This window comes from Magnolia sinica, chromosome 13, assembly GCF_029962835.1.
Source record: "Magnolia sinica isolate HGM2019 chromosome 13, MsV1, whole genome shotgun sequence".
NCBI lineage: Eukaryota > Viridiplantae > Streptophyta > Magnoliopsida > Magnoliales > Magnoliaceae > Magnolia > Magnolia sinica.
The window spans coordinates 42425007-42448064 of record NC_080585.1 but is presented as its reverse complement, the minus strand read 5'-3'; the positions used below and the strand labels follow the sequence as shown (position 1 = coordinate 42448064).

Genomic DNA, 23058 nt, shown 5'->3' with positions numbered 1-23058 from the left:
TGAAGATCTTCAGGAGGTATATATATGACATCGCCGTGGATCTGACATTCGTGGCATCGCTTCGCATAGTCTATAATATCTTTGAACATCGTGGGCCAGTAATACCCCATCCGATGCACCATATAATAAATTTCGGCCAGCTCGATGCGCCCCGCATTCTCCGGAGTGAGCCTCTCGCAACATTTGACTTGCTTCCTATTTATCCAGACAACATAACAGCATTTCATTGTAAGATTTTCTATATAATACTTCACTACATATGATGAACATGTTTGATCTTTGCTTGATTTGCTGTCTTTGTGCTGGATCCTCTGGCAGGATATCATATTTGAGGTAATCTATGAAAGGCTGGCGCTAATCATCTGTTGTCACTTCCAGACACGATATAGGGAGTGCTTCAGTGACTTCGTTGATAATCTCTGAAGATGGTAAGAATCTTCTTTCTTCTATAGTCACTTGAAGAGGACTCTAGTTCGGACAGGATAGGGCAGCTACCAGGCTAGCTAAAGCGTCTGCTTTTGCATTTTCACACCGCGGCACATACTTAATTTCAATATGATAGAATTGCTCCAATAATTGTTGTGCTCTCCAACAATACGGCAAGAGCTCTTGCTTTCTTATTTCAAACTCAGTCGTCAGTTGATTTATAATCAACTTAGAATCTTCAAAGATCTGCAGCGTTTTTATCTTCATTTCCTGAGTTATTTCCATCCCGATGATGAGAGCTTTATATTCAGCTTCATTATTTGTACATGCAGTTCCTAGTGTGAAAGAGTAGGGTAATAAATCACCCTGAGGGGTAATAAATACCACTTCGGCTCCTGTTCCTGATTTTCGAGAGGCTCCATCAAAGTACATTTGCCACAGGTTTGGCGATTCAATCATCATAACCTGTTCATCAGGAAAGTCATCATTAATACTTTCACTATTTGCTACGGGATGCGCTGCCAAAAAATCTGCCACCTCTTGCCCCTTAACTGCTTTCGCCGGCTCATAAGTAATTGCATACTCTAAAAGTAACAGCATCCATTTGGCCAATCTCCCTAATAACATCGGTCTTGTCATTGAGAATTTTATCGGATCTACTCGCGAGATTAAAATTATATCATAGGAGGCAATAATGTCTCAGTTTCCGCGCTGCAAATATCAGCGCCAAGCATTCTTTCTCAATCGAAGAATAATTGCATTCTACGCCTCGACTTAAATAATAAAGGGCTATTTCTTTCCCATGTTCATTCACCTGTGCTAATAAGGCCCCCAACGAATTCTCAGCTGCGGATATGTACAAGATAAGCGGCTTACCCTTCACACGAGCTGCTAATACTAGAGGCTGTTTCAGCAATTCTTTTATTGAATCGAATACATTCTGACAGGACTTGTCGCATACAAACTCTGTTCCTTTCTTCATCAAATGAGAAAATGGCTGACATCTCCCTGCCAAGTTTGAAATAAAACGGCGAATGTACGCCAATTTTCCTTGCAGACTTTTTAATTCTTTCAACGTTTTCGGGGGCGGCATGTCTTGTATGGCCTTGATTTTTCCTGGATCAATCTCAATTCCCTTGTGCCTAATGACCAAGCCGAGGAATTTTCTTGATGATACTCCAAAGGTGCATTTAGACAGGTTCATTTTCAACTGCTTTTTTCTGAGTCGGCGGCAGACTGAGGTCAGATGCTCGCGATGTTCTTCATGGTCGTTCGATCTGACTTCCAAATCGTCCACATAACACTCAACATACTTGTGCATCATGTCTTGAAAGATATTCTGCATCGCCCTTTGATATGTTGCTCCGGCATTCTTGAGACCGAACGGCATAACCTTATAGCAGTAAATTCCCAACGAAGTTCTGAACGTTGTTGCTTCTTCGTCTTCAAGAGCCATTCTAATTTTGTTGCAACCGGCGTAGCCGTCCATGAAGGACATGGTAGCATATTGCGTCGTACTGTCGATTAACAACTCGGTTATTGGCAACAAAAAATCGTCTTTCGGGCAAGCTTCATTTAGATCTCTGAAGTCAACGCATACCCTGATCTGCCCGCTTTTCTTCTTTACTTGGACAACATTCGATATCCATTTAGGATTTTAACCTCTTTGATGAACCCGACTTTTATCAGTTTGTTTATTTCTTCTTCTATTAGAGGAATTAAGTCTGGATGGAATCGCCTTTGCACTTGCTTAACCGGCCTCTTGTCTTTAGAAATATTCAACCGATGCATTGCTACTGATGGTTCTAAGCTCGGCATTTCTACATATGTCCAAGCCAAGACGTCCTTGTTCTCTTTCAAGAGTTGGACATTTTTTTCGGCTTCTTGCTCGAGGAGACTAGCGCTTATGAACGTGTTCCGTGGCTCTTCTTTCGTGCCCAGGTTTATTTCTCGCAGACTATCAATTGTCAGCTACCCCCTGTCCTCCATTTGCTTCAGAGCTGTCTCAGGATGCTTAATCATCTCAGAATCTGTTTCTTTTACCTGATCAACTGTAACCATGTTCACTGAAGACTCTGCCCCCAATCCTCAAAATTTTTCCTGCCTTTTCTGATTAACTCCGATCGGGATCTGAATTCCTTTTCCATAGTTTATGCCAGTCAGTTCTTCATAATCGAAACCCATGCTTTTCATGATTTTCCTACTTGCTAGGCTGTACTTCTCGAGATCTTCGGATGTCAATTTTCCATAACGTATATTATTATCGGCCTTTTCTTCTGTTTCTGCTTCCGAAGGCGCGTAAAATTCGATCGGCTCCGGGTACTTTGTGTTGGATTTGACATGAAACCTTTTCGGAATAGCTAGGAATGGTTTGTTTCTTTCAACATACGGTAGCGACACTGTGTAATTTGACCGTAGGATTTCCAGTTGTTCAGATGATAATAGTGTTAACGGCGGCTGTCCCGGTTGTCTCAGATGTTTCGGTACAAAATAAAATTTCTTCCTTGCTTCTGCTGTCCCAGATGATTCTGTCTTTTCAATTTCTTCTCTCATCACCTTCATGTGAGTACCCCCTGGAGCTTTATTCTCCTTACCTTCCTTTCTAGCAAACCTGTCGTAATAACTGGCGTTGGCAAAGAAGGCTTCAGCTTCTGTGTACGGCCTCACATCAGCTATCACTTTGTATTGTACCTCATCTTTGCAGTACTTGAAACACTGGTGTAGGGTGGAAGGGATAATGTCATACTGATGCATCCATGGTCTTCCCAAGAGAAGACCGTACATCGTCACTGCATTGATGACGTGGCAAACAACATCAGTAGTTAACTCTCCTATTTCCAGTGTTACTGTAATTTTACCAAGCACGCGTTGCCCATCTTGATTAAAGCCCTGTATCATCATTCCACTAGGGCGTAAATTAGAACGACGGCAACCCCGTTTATTCAACATTGTTAGTGATAGCAGATTCACCGCAGACCCATTATCGAGCATTATCCGTTTGACCTCCTTGCCACGAATATGACCTACTATCATCAGTGGCCTGTTGTGCCCTATATCACAGGTTAGATCATCATCAGAAAAGGAAACTACTGGCATGCAATCCTTTTGCTCCCTGTGCTCTTCATTTTCCATTTCTACAAGCAACGTTTCTCTGACGTCACGGTCAGATAGGGCCTGAATCAGGCTTTGTCGAAAGTCTTCTGATAACCTTAATGCGTCGTAAACGCTCAACCGGGCCGGTATACCTTTCAAATGACTTATCACATCATAAGTCACTTTCCCTCACTCTTCTCTTCTTTTTTATCATTCCCCGAATAATTCTTGGTAGTTTCTACTTTTGTTGCTTCATTTTGTTGCTTCGAAAGGCTCGTCACTCTTTCCTGATCGTAACGTAATTACTGCAGCCTTTCCTGTAATCTTCTAATGGTCTTTCCCTGTCCTTCCATGGACATTTTCTCGTGCAGTTAATACATTCACCGTAGCTTTCGTATCTCTCTCTTTTTCTTTCCCGATTATTATCTCGCCTTTGTTTATCATTCTTTATAGTATGCACTTCAGTGTGAAGCAATTTTTTGTCTGGTGTCCCACTAAGCGATGATAGCGTCAGAAATCTCTTTCCCTTGTTCTTGCTGCGGGGCGTTTGGATGGAGGTAATTCTATCGTACCAGTTTTCAACAATTGGTTCATCATAGGGACCACATCTTCCTTTTCGAATGCAAACCCCTCATGAGAGTTAAGTGACCTAGGCCTTTTATCACCGAACCTACCTCTAGGATGGTTTGTTTCTTCTTTCCACTCGGTTTTCTTTCCTCTCATTTCCCTTGTGTCCTAACTTCTCTTTTCATGATCCACAGTGTTTGCAATCAACCTATTGGGCCCTCTTCTGGTCGTCTCATAGTGAAACACTGGCATTTTCCTAGTCATCAACTCCAGGGCATGGGCTTTTGTGGCTGGATCACGGAAAGTCTTGATATCGGCACTGGTAAGCCCGAATGCGATTCCTGTTTCCATGGAGTTTAAGCACATCTTAACCTGCTCTCTCTTCCGGCAATTCCCTGTAAGAAGCTCCCAATGTTTTCCATTTGCCTTTGAATTTCTCTACGGGTTCTCCTTCTCTTTGTCATACTGAAGCTAATTCTGTGATACTGACATCGCATTCTGATGAGAAGAAATTTGACATAAAGGCGTCTTGCATCTGTTACCAAGTCCGCATCGATCCTGGCGCTAGACTGGAGTACCATCGAAATACTTTGCTTGTTAAAGAGGAACCAAACAGCCGAAGGCAATACTGCGGTACTGTAGAGAAGTTTCCCATGCTAGTAATGAAATGCATCAAATGTTCCTCTGGCGATCCGTCTCCGTTAAACTTCTGAAAATCCGGCTGCTTGAAGTTAACTAGAAAGGGAACATCTTCTACCTCTCTCAGATATGGTGTTCGATATTTGAATCGGCCAACATTCTCACGTTCTCTTTCTGTTCTGACGGCTTCTTCGACAACCTGCTGCACTTCCTCTTGAGTTATCGCTCTTGCTGGAGGGGCAGACCCAAGCGATCCTGCCCTTGGCGACTGAGAGCCTTCAGGTTGTTGCTCTTGTCCGTTCATAGTACCCATCATTGGGGGAGCTGCCATCTGGGCTACATTGTGTGCGAGAGTTGCTAAAGCTTCTCAGAGATTTCTGCATTCTTCCATCAGTGTTCTCTGCGCTTGTGCCATTTCAGTCATACGGTCCTCTGTAGTTAGTAGGGGGGTCCCTGATTTGTTCCGACCAGGCACACTGCGGCTTCCCCGCTTCCCGATGAAGCTGTGGTCGGAGTGGGATGGGAATATATCGATGCGATGGCGCTTACAAAAGGAGGAGTTTCTTTCGACTTTCCCGTGCTTCCGCAATTGTCGATTGATTGAAGTGACGTGGGGGTTGATGAATTTGTAAGCAGTGCTTTACCCTTCTACTCTTTTGTCCATTGAGCTCTCGCAGCAGGCAGAGTCGGGAAATCGTGCAGTGTCAGGGAGGGAACGGTTTTCCCAGGATATATTGCGGGAGGGGCAAGCTCGGGATTCTTTTTAGCTGCATTTCGCGTTACTGGCCCCCCGACTCTTCATGGAGGTGAGTCTACTCTGGCTATTGCTGCATTTCGGGCCTTCATTCTTCAAGATGTCACAACAACCCAGTCTTTATCACCTTCTTGTGCCAAGGGCGAAGCAGATATAACTCCGGGCATCACTTGGGGTTTATCAACATTTCTTGCAAGCGATTGGATCTTATGATTTGAGGACTGGTTCGTTGCATGCTCCACTACGAATCCGGTTGCAGTGAAATAGAAATTCACTTTCTTCATTGGGTTTGTCATTGATCGTAGTTTGCAGTTTTATCTTCTTCCTTCAAAATAGAACATAAAATTTCGATTAGTATTCGAAGGATAAAATATTTTATCTTAGAGATGAAGGGGAAGATGTTCCCATTGAGAGTCGCCATTTTAGCATCCAGAAGACACCAAACTATGACGAAAGTCCCTGTAACCTTCTCAATATTAATCTTAAAAAAGATAAAGATCCCCAGTGGAGTCACCATTTTGGGTTCGATCCCCAACAGAGTCGACATTTTGTTTCGACAAGAAACAAATGCATTTGGTTTGGGGAATTATCTTACTCAATCATAACAGAGAGAGTGCATGGGGAACAATCATCATTTATTCATACTGAGTTCATTTATATCCTTTAATTTCCCTTGATTCTAAGATATATTACTAAAAATACAAAAAATTGAAAGAGTTCGAATATCGAATTTGGATATCAAATCCGACAGCATTTCGGCTTGCGAATTGATCGTCTCATTAAGAGGAATGTTGTGCGGATTCGATCATATGATCTCTCCTTCTTAAGCTCATATCCTTGTGCAAGAGGAAGACCGAAGAATGTGAAGACTTTGGAGATCAAATCTACAGACATTTCGGCAGCAGCTTTGCCTCTTTGATCACTAGTGGCCGCACAACAGCATGACTGTTTGCGCGGGCCCGCGCAATAGCATGCTGTTGCGCGGCATGGCACAAAACCCTCCCCTTTTTCCTTCCTTCCTTCCCTCCTCTGGTACCTTCAATCTTCTCTTCTTCTCCGGGGCTCTAGTCTTCTCCAAAATCTTCTAACGTGTGCAAATGAGAGGGGGAGTGGGGTATTTATAGGCCTCCACACATGCGAACCCTCAATCTCCGTGCCATGGAGCCCACCTTTCATCAGATCCAACCGTTCATTTTGAACAGTCCAAATTCGGTATTGCGCATGTGCACGCAATCAGCATGACTGTTTGCGCGGTCCCGCGCAACCAATATGGTTTGCACGGGTGTGCGCAAATGCTATGAATGTCCTTACTTTCATCATTTTCTTCTCATTCTTTTCCTTCTATTATCTTCCTTTTGATCTATCCTTGATCCCTTATTTCATGCCTCAACAATCGTCGATACTTAAAACATTGCCATTATCAAGAGAATGAGATGATTAGAAGTCCAAAAGTTTCTAACATGTCTGAACTATAACAATTCAGGGAAAAAAAAAAGCTTTTCAAATTGTCCAAATCCTCAATTAAATTCTCATATAGATATGCTATATAATCAGCATAGCTACTTAAACAGAAAAAGTACAGTCACTACTTCAATGACTTCAAAATAATGTTCCCCACAAAGCATAAACATTCACATTTCAAAGTCGAAATCATATAGTGCAAATTCCTAATGAGCCCTTCGAGAAAAAATAAAATAAAATCGTTCAATGAGTTTTTCATTACCACATGAAGAAGTAAATACATGTTTGAGTTAAAATCACATAATGAGACCCTAGAAAAAGACACGACAAATAAAACTAACTTTGAATTCAAGATACGTGACAAAGAAAAGTATAGGTCTTAAGTTGAAATCAAATCATAACCATCATTACCATGCTAAATATTGGTAAGCATGATTCTTTTGTTTTTTTTAAAGGATAGCTTGATTCTTCATTTAATATCTCATTAAAATAAACAATTTATCTGTTTTAAAAGATTCTTAAAGCCCCCACTCTCGAAAAAATAAAATGGAAGGGGAATATAATTTTGAAAAGAGGAGAACAAATATAATTTGAATTGTAACTTGGGAGTTGAATAATAAATCTTTAGATTTGAATCTTAGAGTTGTAGGAGACCAAGAACTGCACTAGTTAGGAGTGGGTTGGTGCAAGTCGAAGGTTCTAAAAGGGCATGAGGAAGGCCCAAAAGGAGGTTGGTGGACATAGTAAGAATAGTCTTGATGAACTATTGCGTAGCTGAAGTTATGGCCCTTGATAGTGGATTGGCGGAAAACGATTCATGTAGACTACCACAATTAGTTGGGATAATGCTTAAATGATGATGATGAATCACAGGATTCATCTAAAAACAGGATCAAAGTGGGATTGAAATCACTTAGCCTATGATTGGACTTAAATCATAAACCATAGGATTTTGACAAATCCTAGCCATTGTTTGGAGGATTTTTCCTGTTGAATGTTGAGCACTTGTTGGAATTTTTTCCTTCTCTTCATCTAACTTCTTATTTGTAATCCTCAAGAGTCCTTTAGTCAGCTGCTCACAGCACATGAATAGTATGAGTTTTTAGGGTAAGCCTCGTCTATTGTAGAACCCAACAGATGTAAGGTCCAGATCTAATCTCTATGGACAATGAATGTTTGATATGTAAGTTCGATGGTATTGATCTTCTCTTGTATTAATAATGTAAGGCTAAACCTCTATTATTTATAAGAAGCATCCCAAATAAAAGATAAAAGAAATTCAACATGAAAGATTATTTTCTTATGATCCATGTCCAAGAGCATCAAGCATGTGGACATGGACAAGATTCGACATGGTTGTTGTGCTCCAATTCATCAAGAGGAAAGAGGGACGCTTTCCACCCATAATTTTATTTACATCTCTTTTCTTAATGGTGGGTTTTGTTGAGTGAGAGTTTCATCTTTGCCGTTTTGTTTGAGGCATGTCATTTTCACGTATAAACTGTTCTTCAGTCACAATAGAGATGGTTGGATAATGTTAAGTTGAAACCTAAAGCTGAAATTTTGGATATTCCATTGTAACTGTTTATTTGCATTCATCTTAGGTTCTCTACTGTATGAATTGGGGGTGCTATTGAAATTGCTATATGTCATAGCCCTGATCGGTTTTGCCATTTATCATTTTTCACTATTTTACCATCTCAAAATGGTCAGCTTATTCATTTCTACTAGATCCTTAAATTAAGAGAACAGCAATGAACCATCATGCAAGTTCCAGTTACTTGGCATGAAAGCCTAGATAGTACATGCTTTGGAGTTTTTACATCCATGTGAGCAGGATCAGCCAAACATGATATGAATTTACGGTGTACTTAAACCTCATGTGCGCTATCAAAGGATGAAATAATAGGGAAAGGCCTAACTTGTAAGAAGAAAACCTCTTTTAACTAGTTTTGAAATTGCATTGACATCATGTTGAAATCTCCCAGATTTGAGCCATTGATCAATTTGTGATAATCCAACCTGATCTTTGAGATCCTTTTACCGCCAAGTTTCACCTTGTTTGGGCATCAAATGACCCGATCCCCTTCTCCCCCATTCTTCTTCTTAAGAAGAAGAAGAATCCGAAGAACAGATATGGAAAACCACCCTGGGAAGCTGTCATCATGGAAAACAGTGGAAAACCAGAGTCATTCTTCTGATTCTGAAGAAGAAGAAGAAGAAGAATCCGAAGAACAGATATGGAAAACCACCCTGGGAAGCTGTCATCATGGAAGACAGTGGAAAACCAGAGTCCATTGGTTGGAGTGCAAGGTGGCTTTCCATGGAAATGTTAAATGGTCAATGGTCAAACAGTGAGACACATCTCTTGTATGGATTAGCTTTTAGGGAGACATCAACTCATTTGATTTCCTTGGGAAAGTGTAATCATTCCTTTTGGTTTCCACACTCTTTTTTGTAATGCAAACAGTGGAAAACTTGGAACCCGTGGAAATTGGTTTCAGTTCCAGTTATTTCCAGAACCCGTGGAAATTGGTTTCAGTTCCAGTGATTTCCAGCTTCCCAAACGTGTTTTTAATGAAACATGCGCTTCAGAGATTCTGCTTCTGCAGTAGTTAATGATACGGATGTTTTACCCACTATAACCACAGAGAGCGGAGCTGCCACGACAATAACTTAAAGTGAAAAAGAAAAGAGGTGCATAACTAGTGCCAAGCCGATTGCAAGATGACTCAAACGTTCACAAGGTCTACTAATGAGATCCCTATCATTGCGGATTGTCAAAAAATGTTATTATTATATCAGGCTTACCAATTTTGTCACATTAAATAGAAACCACTTTCTGCTTTGTTGTAAGCAACTTATTTTGCTCTCTTGTTTGTGTAAATCACTGCATTAGACGTTGTCCTTCTAGATATTTATGTTCAGGTTTTATTTGTATTTTTCCTAGTAAAATGTTGATCTATTAAGTGATCAAAACCGGTTATCTTTTCTATGTAACTTGCAGAATGCCTGAAATGTGTAGGTTGCTTTGCTTGAGTGGACCGATGATTTGGAGGCGTTTCTATTGAAGGGTTATGGTAACTCAATAAATTATCACATGGGTGTGCCATTGCTTCAAGATGTTGTTAGATCCATGGAACTAGCTATTGCGGCTAAAGAAGGTACAGTGCATGATTGGATGATTGTCCTCTTAAGTTTCATAGAAGATAATAGGACATGTTTGCAGGCTACTATTGAGCTTGAAACTCTTTCACTATTAAATCTCCATTCCGTTTCTCTAGTACATAGCATACTAGTTTGGATTGTTAAAAACTTCACCTTATGCTGAAGAAGGGCGGACATACTTACCAACATGTAAAATGAAATTGCTTTCTTCTGTAGTGATTGCTTTGCTGTGTAGAAATGCATTATGTTAAGGACATGTCATTGCGGTTAGTTTTTTTCTCATGAGTATTACCTTTATCCTTCTAGAAAACCTTACGCCAGGCAGTTCCGAGAAGGCCAGACTTCGATTTGCTCATGCCGAGACTCTGATACCATTCACATGTCTCCTTGGACTCTTTCGCGAAGGATCAGGTGAGTTCTTTGCAAGGTACTCCTCTCAAATATGATCAGTGCGTTGTGCCTGCAGGCATGCGCCTGCGTGTTTGTGTGTGGGTCTTACTAATTCTGCACCCATGCATATCCTGGCCCCTTTACATGTGCCAAATTTGTGAGATCCAAGCTGTTTGTCACGTGGGTCCCACCGTGTAGGTACCCTGCAACAAAAATCACCCTGTTCCACTTATCAGGTTAGCCGCAGTATCCAAACAAATGGACAAATAGAAGTGCTTGGACAAGTTTTTTTAGCCAGCCATTTGTATCTACACATTAGCATCCTGATGAGTTAACCGACAGATTTTTGGGCAGCACATAAAGGAACACCTGATGAATACCTTGGAATGTCTATCCAGCTTGTAGCATGTAGCAATGCAGAGGGTCTTCGATATTTGATGTCTATCTGCACATGAGTGTGCTGGTCTGACCTGAGGATCCGGCAACTTGGTACAATTTAGACCCAACCTGAAATTCAGATCTATTGGGTCACATCCAGGTGTAGGTTGGTCCAGCTTGTCGGATCCTAAATATAGTGACTTATTTAAGTTGAAAGTTAAACCACTATGAATATGGCAGCTTGAAGGCAAGGCCCCACCACCAATCCATCAATCAAAGACAAAGGCAGGACCATTGTTTTATGCCACCATCAAAAGACAGCATTCATAGTGAGGATTATATCCCTGTGCAATTGTCTTGGATCCAGGCATTTCCTTTCTCCAATTGGTTTGGATTCAGATCAGGGAAAATCCATTTCGATCTTGGATCTGGGTTGGACAGTTGGTAGTTTATGTAATTGTTTTGGACCCGGATCGCACTTGATCCAACCCATTTATAGCTCAACTGTGCGTAAATATATGCAGGTTCTGATTGTGAGAGTTTCATGTTTTAACCAAAGATGTAGATTTATATCTAGCTTTTTATGCATCCATGGTCAGATGTTTCAGAGTTTGAGCGGATACAGAGGATGCAACCTTTGGAACCACCTCTAAAGCCCCCTCAGAAAAGAAACTGGAGAGGAAGCATATTGGCACCATTTGCTGGGAACAACATGCTGGTTTTGTACGGCTGTCCTGGCAATGAGTCTAAAAACTCTATGTCATCAGGAGTTTCTGGAAGCAAGTATTTTGTGCAAGTCCTGCACAATGAAGTCCCAGTTCCTGTGCCGGTAATCTTAATCGACCATATATATTTTATTTGCTACTTTTTCTTCTGTAGGACATTCTTTGAAGAGCTTTGATAAGCCATTCAATTGCAATAAGGCTCATATACATGCCACACATGAGCCAGTATGGCATGATACTTTCGAGATCCAATCCATCCATCAGAAAGTTACCCCTATATTGATGCCCTAGCCCAAAAATCAGATTGATCCACTTGTCAGGTAGACCACAGTTTTGCAAAGCAAAGGTACAGCTCTGAAAAACTTGGCTGAAGTTTTCTAACCCATCCACCTGTTTCCAGTATTGGGGTGCACATGCTGAGTTGACCAGATTTATTCTTGGGAAAACATGTAGAAGGTCAGACCAACCTGATGGGTGGATTGGATCTCCCACCTATGTGCCAGGCTGGCACAAGTGAAGTGTACTTGAGCTTTATTGCACACGTGTGCGCTTGGCAAATCCTTGAATGCTTCTAATCGGTTTCAGCTACATATTGGTGAGTATATGAGCACATTACGAACTCATATGATTCATTTCATTTTACTTGTGGCTGTGTGACATAACATTGGGTGCCTCCTGTTTAAGGTTTCCCGGGCATTTTGCCACACTACATTTACTTAAAGGATGTTCAGTTCTGTGGAATTTGTCCATCCTTTTAGAGGTTGTGATCTCTACTGCTAGCAAATAGGGATTGCCGTGGAATCAAATGTTTTGTGAGGCCCATGGTTTTGCAATCCAGAGATTTGATCTATTGGCCTCACTATCAATGACCTGGAAAATATCTTCCTGATTGCAATATCCTAGACATTCAAGCTTTGATCTTTAATCCCTTGAATGTGGATTGCTGCTGTATTTTTCTTGACTGTCTATTTGAGTGTGGGAGATATTTTCTGTATGGTCTGTCCATGGTGGGGCCCATCACATCAACAGTGTGGATCACCAAACATGAGCCCATTTGAAGTCCACTAAGTTCAGGCATGGGCCTGATTATTTATTTATTTATTTTTGTTCTCCAAATGAATGGGCTGAGCTCAGCCCAAGTTTGGCAGTCATTCTGTTGAGGTCTGGCCAAGACATGGGTCACTTATGGTGCTCCCAGCTGCATCAGTTCACTTGAATAGTCCATTCGATTGATCTGAACATCAAGTCCAGAAAACAGTTCTTAAGCTACCATACAAAAATCATCCTGATTGCATGATCCAATCCATGTTTGATTTGACCTTATTTTCTCCAGCCATTCGTTTTTTGTAAGCCATGGAAGGGATGGTTACAATTTCCTAACTAAAGTGAATCCTTAGAATCATATGCAATCCATGATAGGCCCTAAAAATTAGATGGATCAAATTGTTGATTGGACCTACTATTGTCCATCGGCTCCGTCCATATTCAAGACCATTGATCAAATGGTTCATATTTTTCAGATCGGTATGATGTTTAGATGGTAGTCCATGAAATGTGTGCTGAACCTAATGAACAGGCTAATCAGTGGATCGGACTGTCCAAGTGTCCAAGGCAACTAGGAGCTTATAATGCTCTGAGAGCACTAGAGTGTCTCTCTAACTTATATACCGTCTATATTATATTTTGTTTTTCTATTTTTCTATATAATTTTTTTTTTAATCTATTTTATGCTTTTGTAAATTAATATTCAAATTGGTGTATATTTCTATATCATAAAACTGTATGGACATGTTACTCCGTTGGCTTCTCTAAGCTCTCTTGTGCTTGACACCTCGTGTCTAAGTTACATGGATTCAAAGTAATTACATGTCTTTTGATCCCTCCATCATGGAAATAAAACTACACATCTGAACATGTGCACATGTTTTTTGTTCAAACCATCAACGTCCGATTCTTGCAGGATTTTCTGCTCTTGCCCTTAATATATGGTTCCATAGTCCAGTAATCGCAATGTTCTCGGCATTATATTTCCATGTGATATGCACTACCCTTATGCTTTCACGTTTCTATTTAATAAAATCCTGATGTTGTGGATTTGTGTTCCATCCAGGTTTGTGGTAATAAGGATTTCTTCCCGTTTGAAGATTTCAAGGTACTCTTCATCTTACTGCCTGATATCTATAATGGATAGTGTTGGCAATGGGTCAGGTAGGCCTGTCGGTCAATTGAACCCACCCTCTCTTGAGGTCTGTTCAGGCCAAGTAAATGGATAGCGGATTGGGCTCAGGCTAGAAATATAACCCAGTTAATTAAGTGGGTTAGGCTCAGGTTACAATTAGATGGGTCGGGTCAGGTCAGTTCAGGCCAGCCTCGATAAATTTTTAAGTGGGTCGGGTGGGGTCAAGAATAACGGGTTGTGGGTTGCGTTCAGGCAAGAATTATTGGCCCATTTAGTAAGTGTTGGCTGACCCTAACCCAGACTGAACCTGACCCATTGCCACTCCTTATAATAGACACCTCATAGCTTAAGAGCTTTCTAATCTTCCACAGGAAAGAATCGTTAATGCTTATCTGGAACATAACTTTGACTCGCTCTGCAACAAGAAGTTAGAACCATCCAAGGTGGAATCTCTGGTGCCCCATCCCGTTTCTTGTAAGTTTTCAAAGTACTTTCGTTGGCTGTTCATGTCGCAGGATGATGAATCACATTCCGATAAACATAAAACCGAACTATAATCCGGACGGTGTAAGCATCAGCAAAACTTCTGACCATATTTTCTTCCGCAAAAGAAACAATCCGTACATTCTTTCCACTGTCAGAGAATACATGGAACACTCACTATGAAAATCTGTCCTTTTCGGATTTCATCACGGCAATCTTCACAGATGCATTAAAGAAAATCACTAACATTGAAGGAAGACCGCCGCTTGATGCCATGATTCTACGGCAGATCTATTGACTACAACAGGTATCATATCACATGCAGATGGTGGACACATTTTTCTATTCATTGTAATTATTCAATGTTATTAGAATGTTTTGACATTGATGTTTGTATGAGATCTTCCATTGATATCCCCTTGTGATACCAGCTCTTTTTTTCGTTGTTTTTCTTTTGAAAATGCTTGAACGACTTTCGTACGGGTACAAAGGGTGTTACTTTTGCTGACATGGATGAAACGACTTCATGTTGATGAGATCTACCCCGCCCATCAGGTGCACCACTGTGTTTGTACCAGGGCTCGAAACTAAGGCTGATTCAACACTAGGTGAGCTACACCAAGAAAGTAGTTGAGATTGGAAGTCCCACCATTAAAATCGTCCAAGTCTCGTTTTGGGTCCACTGTGGTGTGTATTTGCCATCCAATCCAGTCATCTGCGGTACCACACCAGGATAAAAGGATTACCCTAAAATAGGACATTCCAAGACTCATGTTGGCCACACCATGTGAATTTAAAAGTTTTAGGAATGATTTACACTTCCCAATTGCTTGGCCCACCTAAGTTTTGTGTTTGATTATTTTTAGGTTCCAAGGTGAAAATATGACATTGTACTTACACCTGATGGACGGGGTGGATCTAATGCATCTTTGTCCTACGCACTGCTCAGCGAAAGCAACGGTGTCCACATGACTGGTAATTCAGGCCAGCACAGTCAACATTTATGAAAGACAACATTTCTGAAAACTGTGGGCCCCACCTTGATATGTGTTTTATCCATGCCGTCCATTGATTTTGCCGGATCATTTTAGGGCATGAGCCCAAAAATGAGGCAGATCCAAAGCTCGTGAGCCACGCCAGAGGAAGTACTGAGAATAATGGCGCCCACTGTTGAACCCTAAATAGGGGCCACCATGATTTATTTGAGATCCAACCTGCTCATAAGACCACACAGACGTGGATGAAGGGAAAACACAAATATCAGCTTGTTCCAAAATTTTTGTAACCCCCAAGAAGTTTCAATGGTAGGCGTTCAATCCCCACTGTTTTGTGTGGTGTGGTCCACTCGAGCTTTAGATCTGCCTCATTTTCTGGGCTCATGCCCTAAAATGATCTTAAAAAATAAAAATAAAAATAAAACAAGAAGAATAGATGGCATGGATATAACAAATACATCAGTGGGGCCCATGGAATTTTGGCTTTGAAACACCGGTTAGGGTATTAAGTTTTGCCCGGTTTTTAGGTGAAAATTGGTCTCCCTTCCAAACACCTGTGAAACAAAATAATTATGATTTTAACACTAAATCTGTGAATTATAGCAAATCAAACGGGCCTGAATAAATTGGCCTGAGTTTTCTAAACAATCCATTTTTTGTTCTAATATCATAGCGTACCTATTTAGTGGACCACCTTTATCTTTCAGAAGGAGCATGATGGATGGTTTGGATGTGTCGACTGTGTGCGTTTAGCAAAGTTCATGATTCCAATAGGGCCTAATAGAAGGGTGAAACATGGAGACCCAGGGAAGAGGATAGCCATCCATGCATGCATTGAGCCAATGTACATTGCCACACCAGTACATGTGTCCTGCTTACCAGGTGTTCACCGTGGTGTGGCCCACATTTTGAGTGAATCAAAATAGGGAAATGGGTATATTGGCAGGACAGAAATGGCCCCAAATGTAGAGCTAGGCACGAGATGACTCAACTCGGCAAACTAGACTCATCCGATTGGTGAGTCAATCTGAATCAAGTTGGCTTTGTCTAATCCAAACTCAAACCGAGTCGAGTTCGAGTCACCCAATAACTCAACTCGACCTGAAATCGAACTCGGTACTGACTCGACTGGATCCTAAACTCGACTTCGTACATATATATTAAAAAAACAACTCAGATCTAACATTAGCTGACAGAGAGGCTGCAATTCTGGCAAGTGAATCTAGGCTTTGAGTGGTGACTTCAGCCCATGAATACCCGCTGCACCTGATTCGACTTGGTACTTGTGACTGGGTTGGATTCGGTCCAGATTAGTCCAGGCGAGACCCAGACTTGGATCAGATCAGGTATGTTTGACTCAGTATTGAGTTGGTTCGAGTTTGGGTCAGGCCTATTTCAAAACCAAATCAAGTTGGGTCAGCCCAACTTCGTCCGACTTGACTCGATGCCCAGCTCTACCCGAACGTGAGATCATCTTCGCTGCATATGTTTTCCTGCATCGGGAAAGTGTCCTGAATGCCATGGTTTGCGCGATGGGTCTCTTGATATGGTTGTCCAAAATTTTTAATCTGATGAGTGGCAGAGGATTGTGGGTGATCTATAAATAAAATCACAGTTGGAAGACTATCATCCAATCGACTATTTCGTTGGGCCGTAGTATGCACTTTAGTCATATGATCTTGATTTTATTTTTTTTTGTTAGGGATACGCCTTTCACAGAATGGGCCCATCAAATGAATGATCTAGATCAAAGAAGCACAGTCCCACTTGCACACACTGGGTATATCAAGACCATCCACGTCCGTATACATCGAATTCCTTACAGTTCCTAAAGAAAGGACGCCGGAAGAAATAAACATTCCATCTTTGCAATTAGCGGTCCAAAGGGATGGGCTCAATGGCGGATATTTAGAACTTTCAAAGCTAAGGTTCGAAACTCAATTTTAGGGCTTGTTTGAATTTTCAAAGCTGCCTTCTACTAATGTAAGCTGGAGTTCGCGAATTCCGTTGTTTGGGGCCTACTTAGCAAAATTTTGTTTTTTAATTCCGTATTATAATCAATTAAACATTTAAAATTCCATATATTTAAGAAAAGCAAAAGAATTCATTTTTTTCTAGCAAACCTAATTAAAGACATTTTTCAATAAAATATTTTTTATTCAAAAAAAAAAAACTTTTGAGCACGATATGAAAAATAGAGATTGCTGATCACCACTCATTGATAAATTTAAGTAGAACTTGAATTTTTTTAATAGAGACATTAATTTATATGAGATTTTCTCCATGAATCTTTCCTAGTACTTTCGCATATTATACTCAAGTAGTAGATTTTTGAAGGTAGGCATGAGATGATCAGCAGATCTTTGATATGGAACTAAGGTGGTTGTACAGTTCCAGTAATCAGAACTGCTTTTGGCTTACTCTTTGAAGCTGTATAAATCAAAACTCCATGCGAGTCTAAACACGTTTAGCAAATAGATGACGAAAGAGCCTCCAAACAAAGTACTACACTTGCCTTTATCTTTTATAATCTTTCACTGCTTTTAGCATGGAATAACTTGGCTATTACCCTAAAGCATAAGGAATAAAGAAAGAAGCCAGGTAAGTGCCTATAGAAAAAACCACTTCTTTCATTTCGGGTTATAAGTACATGGAACTACGCATCAGCTTTATCTTCTGATTCCCTAAATTAGTTTGTTAAGCACCCTTTTCACATAATGCATTATTCATATCCAAGGTGGCCCTGCATGATGAATGACCTACATAATAGGTGAGGCTCACATGATGTATAGTACACATCAAAGGTGAGCTTCACATGATGGGTAATGGACATTGCAGATAGGGCCCACATGATAGACAATTAATATTGATGGTGGGTCCACATGATGGATGACCCACGTCAAGGTGGACCCCACGGGATGGGTAGTCCACATCAAAGGTCAGGCGCTAATGATGAATGTCTCACATCTAAGGTGGGCTCCCACATAATCGACAGCCCACGTTGAAGATGGGGCCCACATGATGGACGGTCTACATCTAAGGTGGGTTCCATAAGATGGGCGGTGAATATGAATGTGGGTCCAAATGATGGATAACCCACATCAAGGTGGGCCCCACATAATGGATGGTCCACATCAAAGGTCAACTCCTAATGATGAATACCCGGCATCCAAGGCGGGTACCACATGATGGACAACCTACATTGAAGTAGGGGCCACGTGATAAACAATCCACATCAAAGGTAGGTTTCACATGATGGGTGGTGGATATTGAAGGTGTGCCCCACATGATGGGCAATTATATTAATGGCGGGCCCCACATGATGGATGACCTATATCAAGGCGGCCCCATAGGAGGACACTTCACATTGAGGGTAGGACCTAATGATGCATGACCCATATTCAAGGCAAGTGTCACATAATCCAAGGCCCACTTGAAAGTTGGGCTCTACATGATAGACGGTCCATATCCAATGTCTAACATGATGGACAACCCACATCAAAGGTGGGCCCCTCATTGATAGATAGCCCACATCGAAAGTGAGGTCCACATTGAAGGTAGGCCCCACATGATGGACATAGTGAACAATTTATTAGTGCTTCAATTTTGTCAATAACATGATGTTGGGTATCTTAAGTCGATTGAGACTCCATAGGAAGACATTGAAGGCTAAAGATTTGAAGACTTGAAGCATTAAGACTGAAGACAATAGGTAAATCATGAAGTGCCTTGATAAATGTAGCTTTAGACCCTTTAAATTATAAAATAACACATCTCTAGATTATTCGCCTTATAAGTAAACATTTGACTCATCTAAACTAAGCCTTATGCACTTAATAAACATGATAAATTAGAATTCTAAGGGGTGCAAAGCTTCTGTAAAATAAATAGTCCAAACAACAATTTTCGATGGATCCTCGATTTCGTTGACATGCTGTCAATGAGTCTTGAGTGAATGCTTGATCGATCGAAGCCCTGCACTCAATTGATCGAAGATAACCAGAAATGTCTAGCAAGCAATTGTCTAAATTATGGAGTTACTTCTTCCTATTGAAGGACCTTCAATCCTATCAAAATGTCGTTCGATCGATCGAAGACGTCACTCGATCGATTGAAGGTTTTATTTTTTGCCCGTTTGAAACACACACACACACACACACACACACACACACACACACACACACCATTGGAACTTGTTTTCTTAATATAAGTCACTCGAACCTTGGGCATTTTAATGGATTTTTTATGCAAGTAGAGCTTAGGTGATTCCTCAATCATATTCCTCATCCTTAACTTTAAACCAAAGAGAATCATGACATCCTTATTATGACTAACTACTATAATGAGCATTCCAAGCCCGATTATAAATATGTTCATGTTCTCTCCATTGTTTTAGAAATTAGACTCAATTTTATAGACAAATCTTTAGCTAAATCCTCTAGAATACCTATCCATATGAATTTCTCTTGGAAAACAATTGTCCCTTTAGGGCATGTTTGATTTTCTAAAATAAATGTAAATGCATTGCAAATGGGTAATAATTATTACATTTGGTAATTACCACATCATTCCCTAGGGTTGATTTAACTCCTACTTTTTTCAATGCTAAAATTGAGGATGCTGCCAAATATACGTGGGGCCCACCGTGATGTATGTGGATTATCCACACTGTCCATCCATTATGCCAACTAAATTTAGGGCATGAGGCCAAAAATGAGGCTGATTCAAGCTCAAGTGAACCACACCACATAAAAAAAGGGAATTGAACGCCCATTGTTAAAAACTTCTTGAGGCCACTGTTTACTTTAGTGTGGGCCACTTGAATGTTAGATCTACATTATTTTTTGACTCATGCCTTGTAACATCTCGAAAAATCCCGTACAAAGGCTCGAGTACCACCTCAGGCAGAAATCCTTAGGACCGTACCCTGTAGAAATTAGACGAAAAATTAGTTAAGTACTAAACTAAATAATCGATGGATTTGGCTCGAACCACTATCTATACAAATGGCAAGACCCAAAACTATCAGAATCACTAACTCAACACTACTATAAAACCTAGAAGGAATCCTAAAAGTCAGTTGCTCTCGAGAGCACACTGAAACTCCGTATCGGACCTGGACCGCACGTCGAAAGTCCAATGACTATGAAAATATAGGGTTATGACCGTCTTATTGGGCTTAATAATCATCACGGGAATTGAGCCCAGATAGTATCCAGAAATGCACAACTTGAGCCGTGAGCAAAGTGTGTGAGAAACGCAAATACCTTTGGAAAATGCATTGAAACTTAAGTAAATTGGGTATTTCGCTTGCGGGTGAAATTGAAGATTTCGTACCGTTAATTTCTAACCGAACTTCACTCATGGATCAGGAAAATTTTCATGCACATATCTATATATTTGTGGCCCTGATTGAGTGATAACGACTGTTGATCTGATACTGGTTCTCCACGGTCGATCCGCTAATCCAATCGAACCGAAATATAACCTGGTTTAGATCCATGGTTAAGGAACTTGCCGTATGACGTAGGTGAGTTATGGACCTTCTTAAGGGCCTTGTTTGTCAAAAACAGATACCCTTTGGTTATAACCTAAGTATACCATAGCCTTGGGGCCATTAACATCAGTTCCGGGCCTATTTAAAGGTCTTAAACCACCCCACCCCTCTCTCATACGAATTTGCTCCAAACCCTAGGAGAGAGAAGAGAGAAAAGAAGAGAAAGAGTGAGGAGAGAAGAGAAAGTTTGGGAGATCATGGCAGTGTTTCTCTCCCACGACTACACGCACTAGATCGCCTTTCCACATCGTTACACGACCCATTTCAACTACAATTTGGGTAAGAAATCCTAACCCTAATCTTATTTTAGAAATCCAAATAGAGTAATCGACGAAATAGCTAACCTATTTCATTGTTTAGGTGTCGTCGTTCCGTTTTTGGGAACGTTGTGTTGGAACTGAGTTCAAATCGGATGTTCCAACGAAAGGTGCGAACTATAAATGTTTAGGTTATTTTTAAGGCTTTTAATGTCAGCAATGATTTATTCTGACTTGATTGCTACCATATGATCTTAGTTACGACGTTTCCAACAAATTATACATGTGTGAACTATGTTGAATATAAGATGCATTCTATGTTTTTGTTGAAATGTTTGAGTGAATATGAAATTCTGATTTGTGCCTGTCATGACTATAAATCTAGGAATCATGTTTGTAGTATATATTACGATCTCTTTGTGTGATGGATTACTATAGTTCACGTCGTAACTAACCTAGTCTTTGCATTTAGTAATGTGTAGTCTAAGTGTTTGATAATATGTCTGAATGTGAAATTGTTGATGAATTGTATGTAATAAGAGTATTGAGATGGGATTCTCAATTACCTTATCTATATGTAGAGTTTCCTTCATGCAATCTTAATTTCGACTACGCAATTTATGGATGAAATGCAATATTTGGTAATATGTTCAATATGTTTGATGAAATGCTCAAATGAGAATCTTTATTGGAATGTTTGTTAAATGTTGATATGCTTATCACATGTAGCTATCTATCGCATCTGATAAGATTGGGACTACCACGTGGTCCAGGCAATCGGTAACAGTTTCCGTTTGAGTGGCCGAATTAGTCTCGCTACATTTGATGAGTTCGGTGAATCTGGGTCGTATGATGATTGTCGACAGTGGTTAGGCCACGTGGAGTGCTTATACGCTCCATGTCAATTAATTCAACGTGCGCTCGTACCAATCGAACTCGTCTAATAAACCGATTGACCTATTATGTGTTTACCATGTATGGACATCATTGCTTGAATCTAACGTACCACTTACTAATGTAAAGACCCGTTTCAATCATAGTACCACGATCCGCTAAGACTCATGAGCCAGGCATGATGGTATGGGACATCGTTGTCGTGCTGTCAACCTACGCTGGGGTGATGAGTCTCCCCGTAGTGTCCAGTGAGCAATCCAAACTCATAAACCGAATACGGTGGTATAGGACACTATATTCTAGTTGTCGACCTACACTGATGTGACGAGCCTCCCTATAGTGACCTCGAGTATAAACTCTTGAATTTGCCTATCCATTGTATTCCATTAGGGGTGATGCGCTACAACTTGCCTATTGTATGTGGTTAACTAGGATTGACAACCCTACATGAATCCTTCAGTTTGGGTAAATGATATAAAGGGAGGTACCTTAGCTTCCCAAATTTGCTGTATGAATAAGCCTAATTAAGTACTTGGCTAACATAACCATGCACCGCATTGCATGTGTTTTGGTGAGGAAGTGCACGTTTAGGGAGTTTATCATGCACAAATAGTTGATGAAGTCGCTTGAGGGAGCTTTGTGTAAGGGCATGCATCATTACAGCATATCATCCCTGCATTAACAAGAGTACTTAGGATATGATTGATGTACTTCTTTATCATTACTACTTGACTGAATTCATGACATGTTAACATTTGCCTTATAGTATCACTGAGTTGATCACTCACTCTCACTCTAGAACGGTGTTTTAAAACACCAACCAGACTCTAGTTTAGATTAGGTGATGCCGGAGTCTATACAGCTGATCTGGACTTCATAGATGAGGAGGAGGAATTCTCCTATGTTCAGCTATCAGGCGGGTCTATGTAGACCTCATGCTGATTCGACGGGATTACAGGGATACATGGATTAGTTGGACATGTACATTTTGATATTTTGTAAATTTTAAAACAATACATGTTTATATTCAGCCCGGTATCATACTCATACTCTGGAGGTTGCGACACCCTTACATACTTATATATACGCGTT

General features: G+C 40.6%; 1 protein-coding gene across 4 annotated transcripts in view; it reads left to right on the top strand.

The window, feature by feature from the left end:
- LOC131223669 (uncharacterized) overlaps nt 1–14705 on the top strand; it is a 69695-nt gene extending 54990 nt beyond the window's left edge. For 2 of the 4 annotated variants that reach the window (XM_058219126.1, XM_058219123.1), the window contains 5 exons: nt 9966–10104; nt 10415–10519; nt 11476–11705; nt 13712–13753; nt 14152–14705. In XM_058219126.1, the coding sequence (XP_058075109.1) occupies nt 9966–10104; nt 10415–10519; nt 11476–11705; nt 13712–13753; nt 14152–14337 (702 nt within the window). In that variant the 3' untranslated portion in view covers nt 14338–14705. The remainder of the gene's footprint in view (nt 1–9965; nt 10105–10414; nt 10520–11475; nt 11706–13711; nt 13754–14151) is intronic. The other 2 variants (XM_058219125.1, XM_058219124.1) reach the window with 2 other exon arrangements.
- Nucleotides 14706–23058: the final 8353 nt, after the last annotated feature.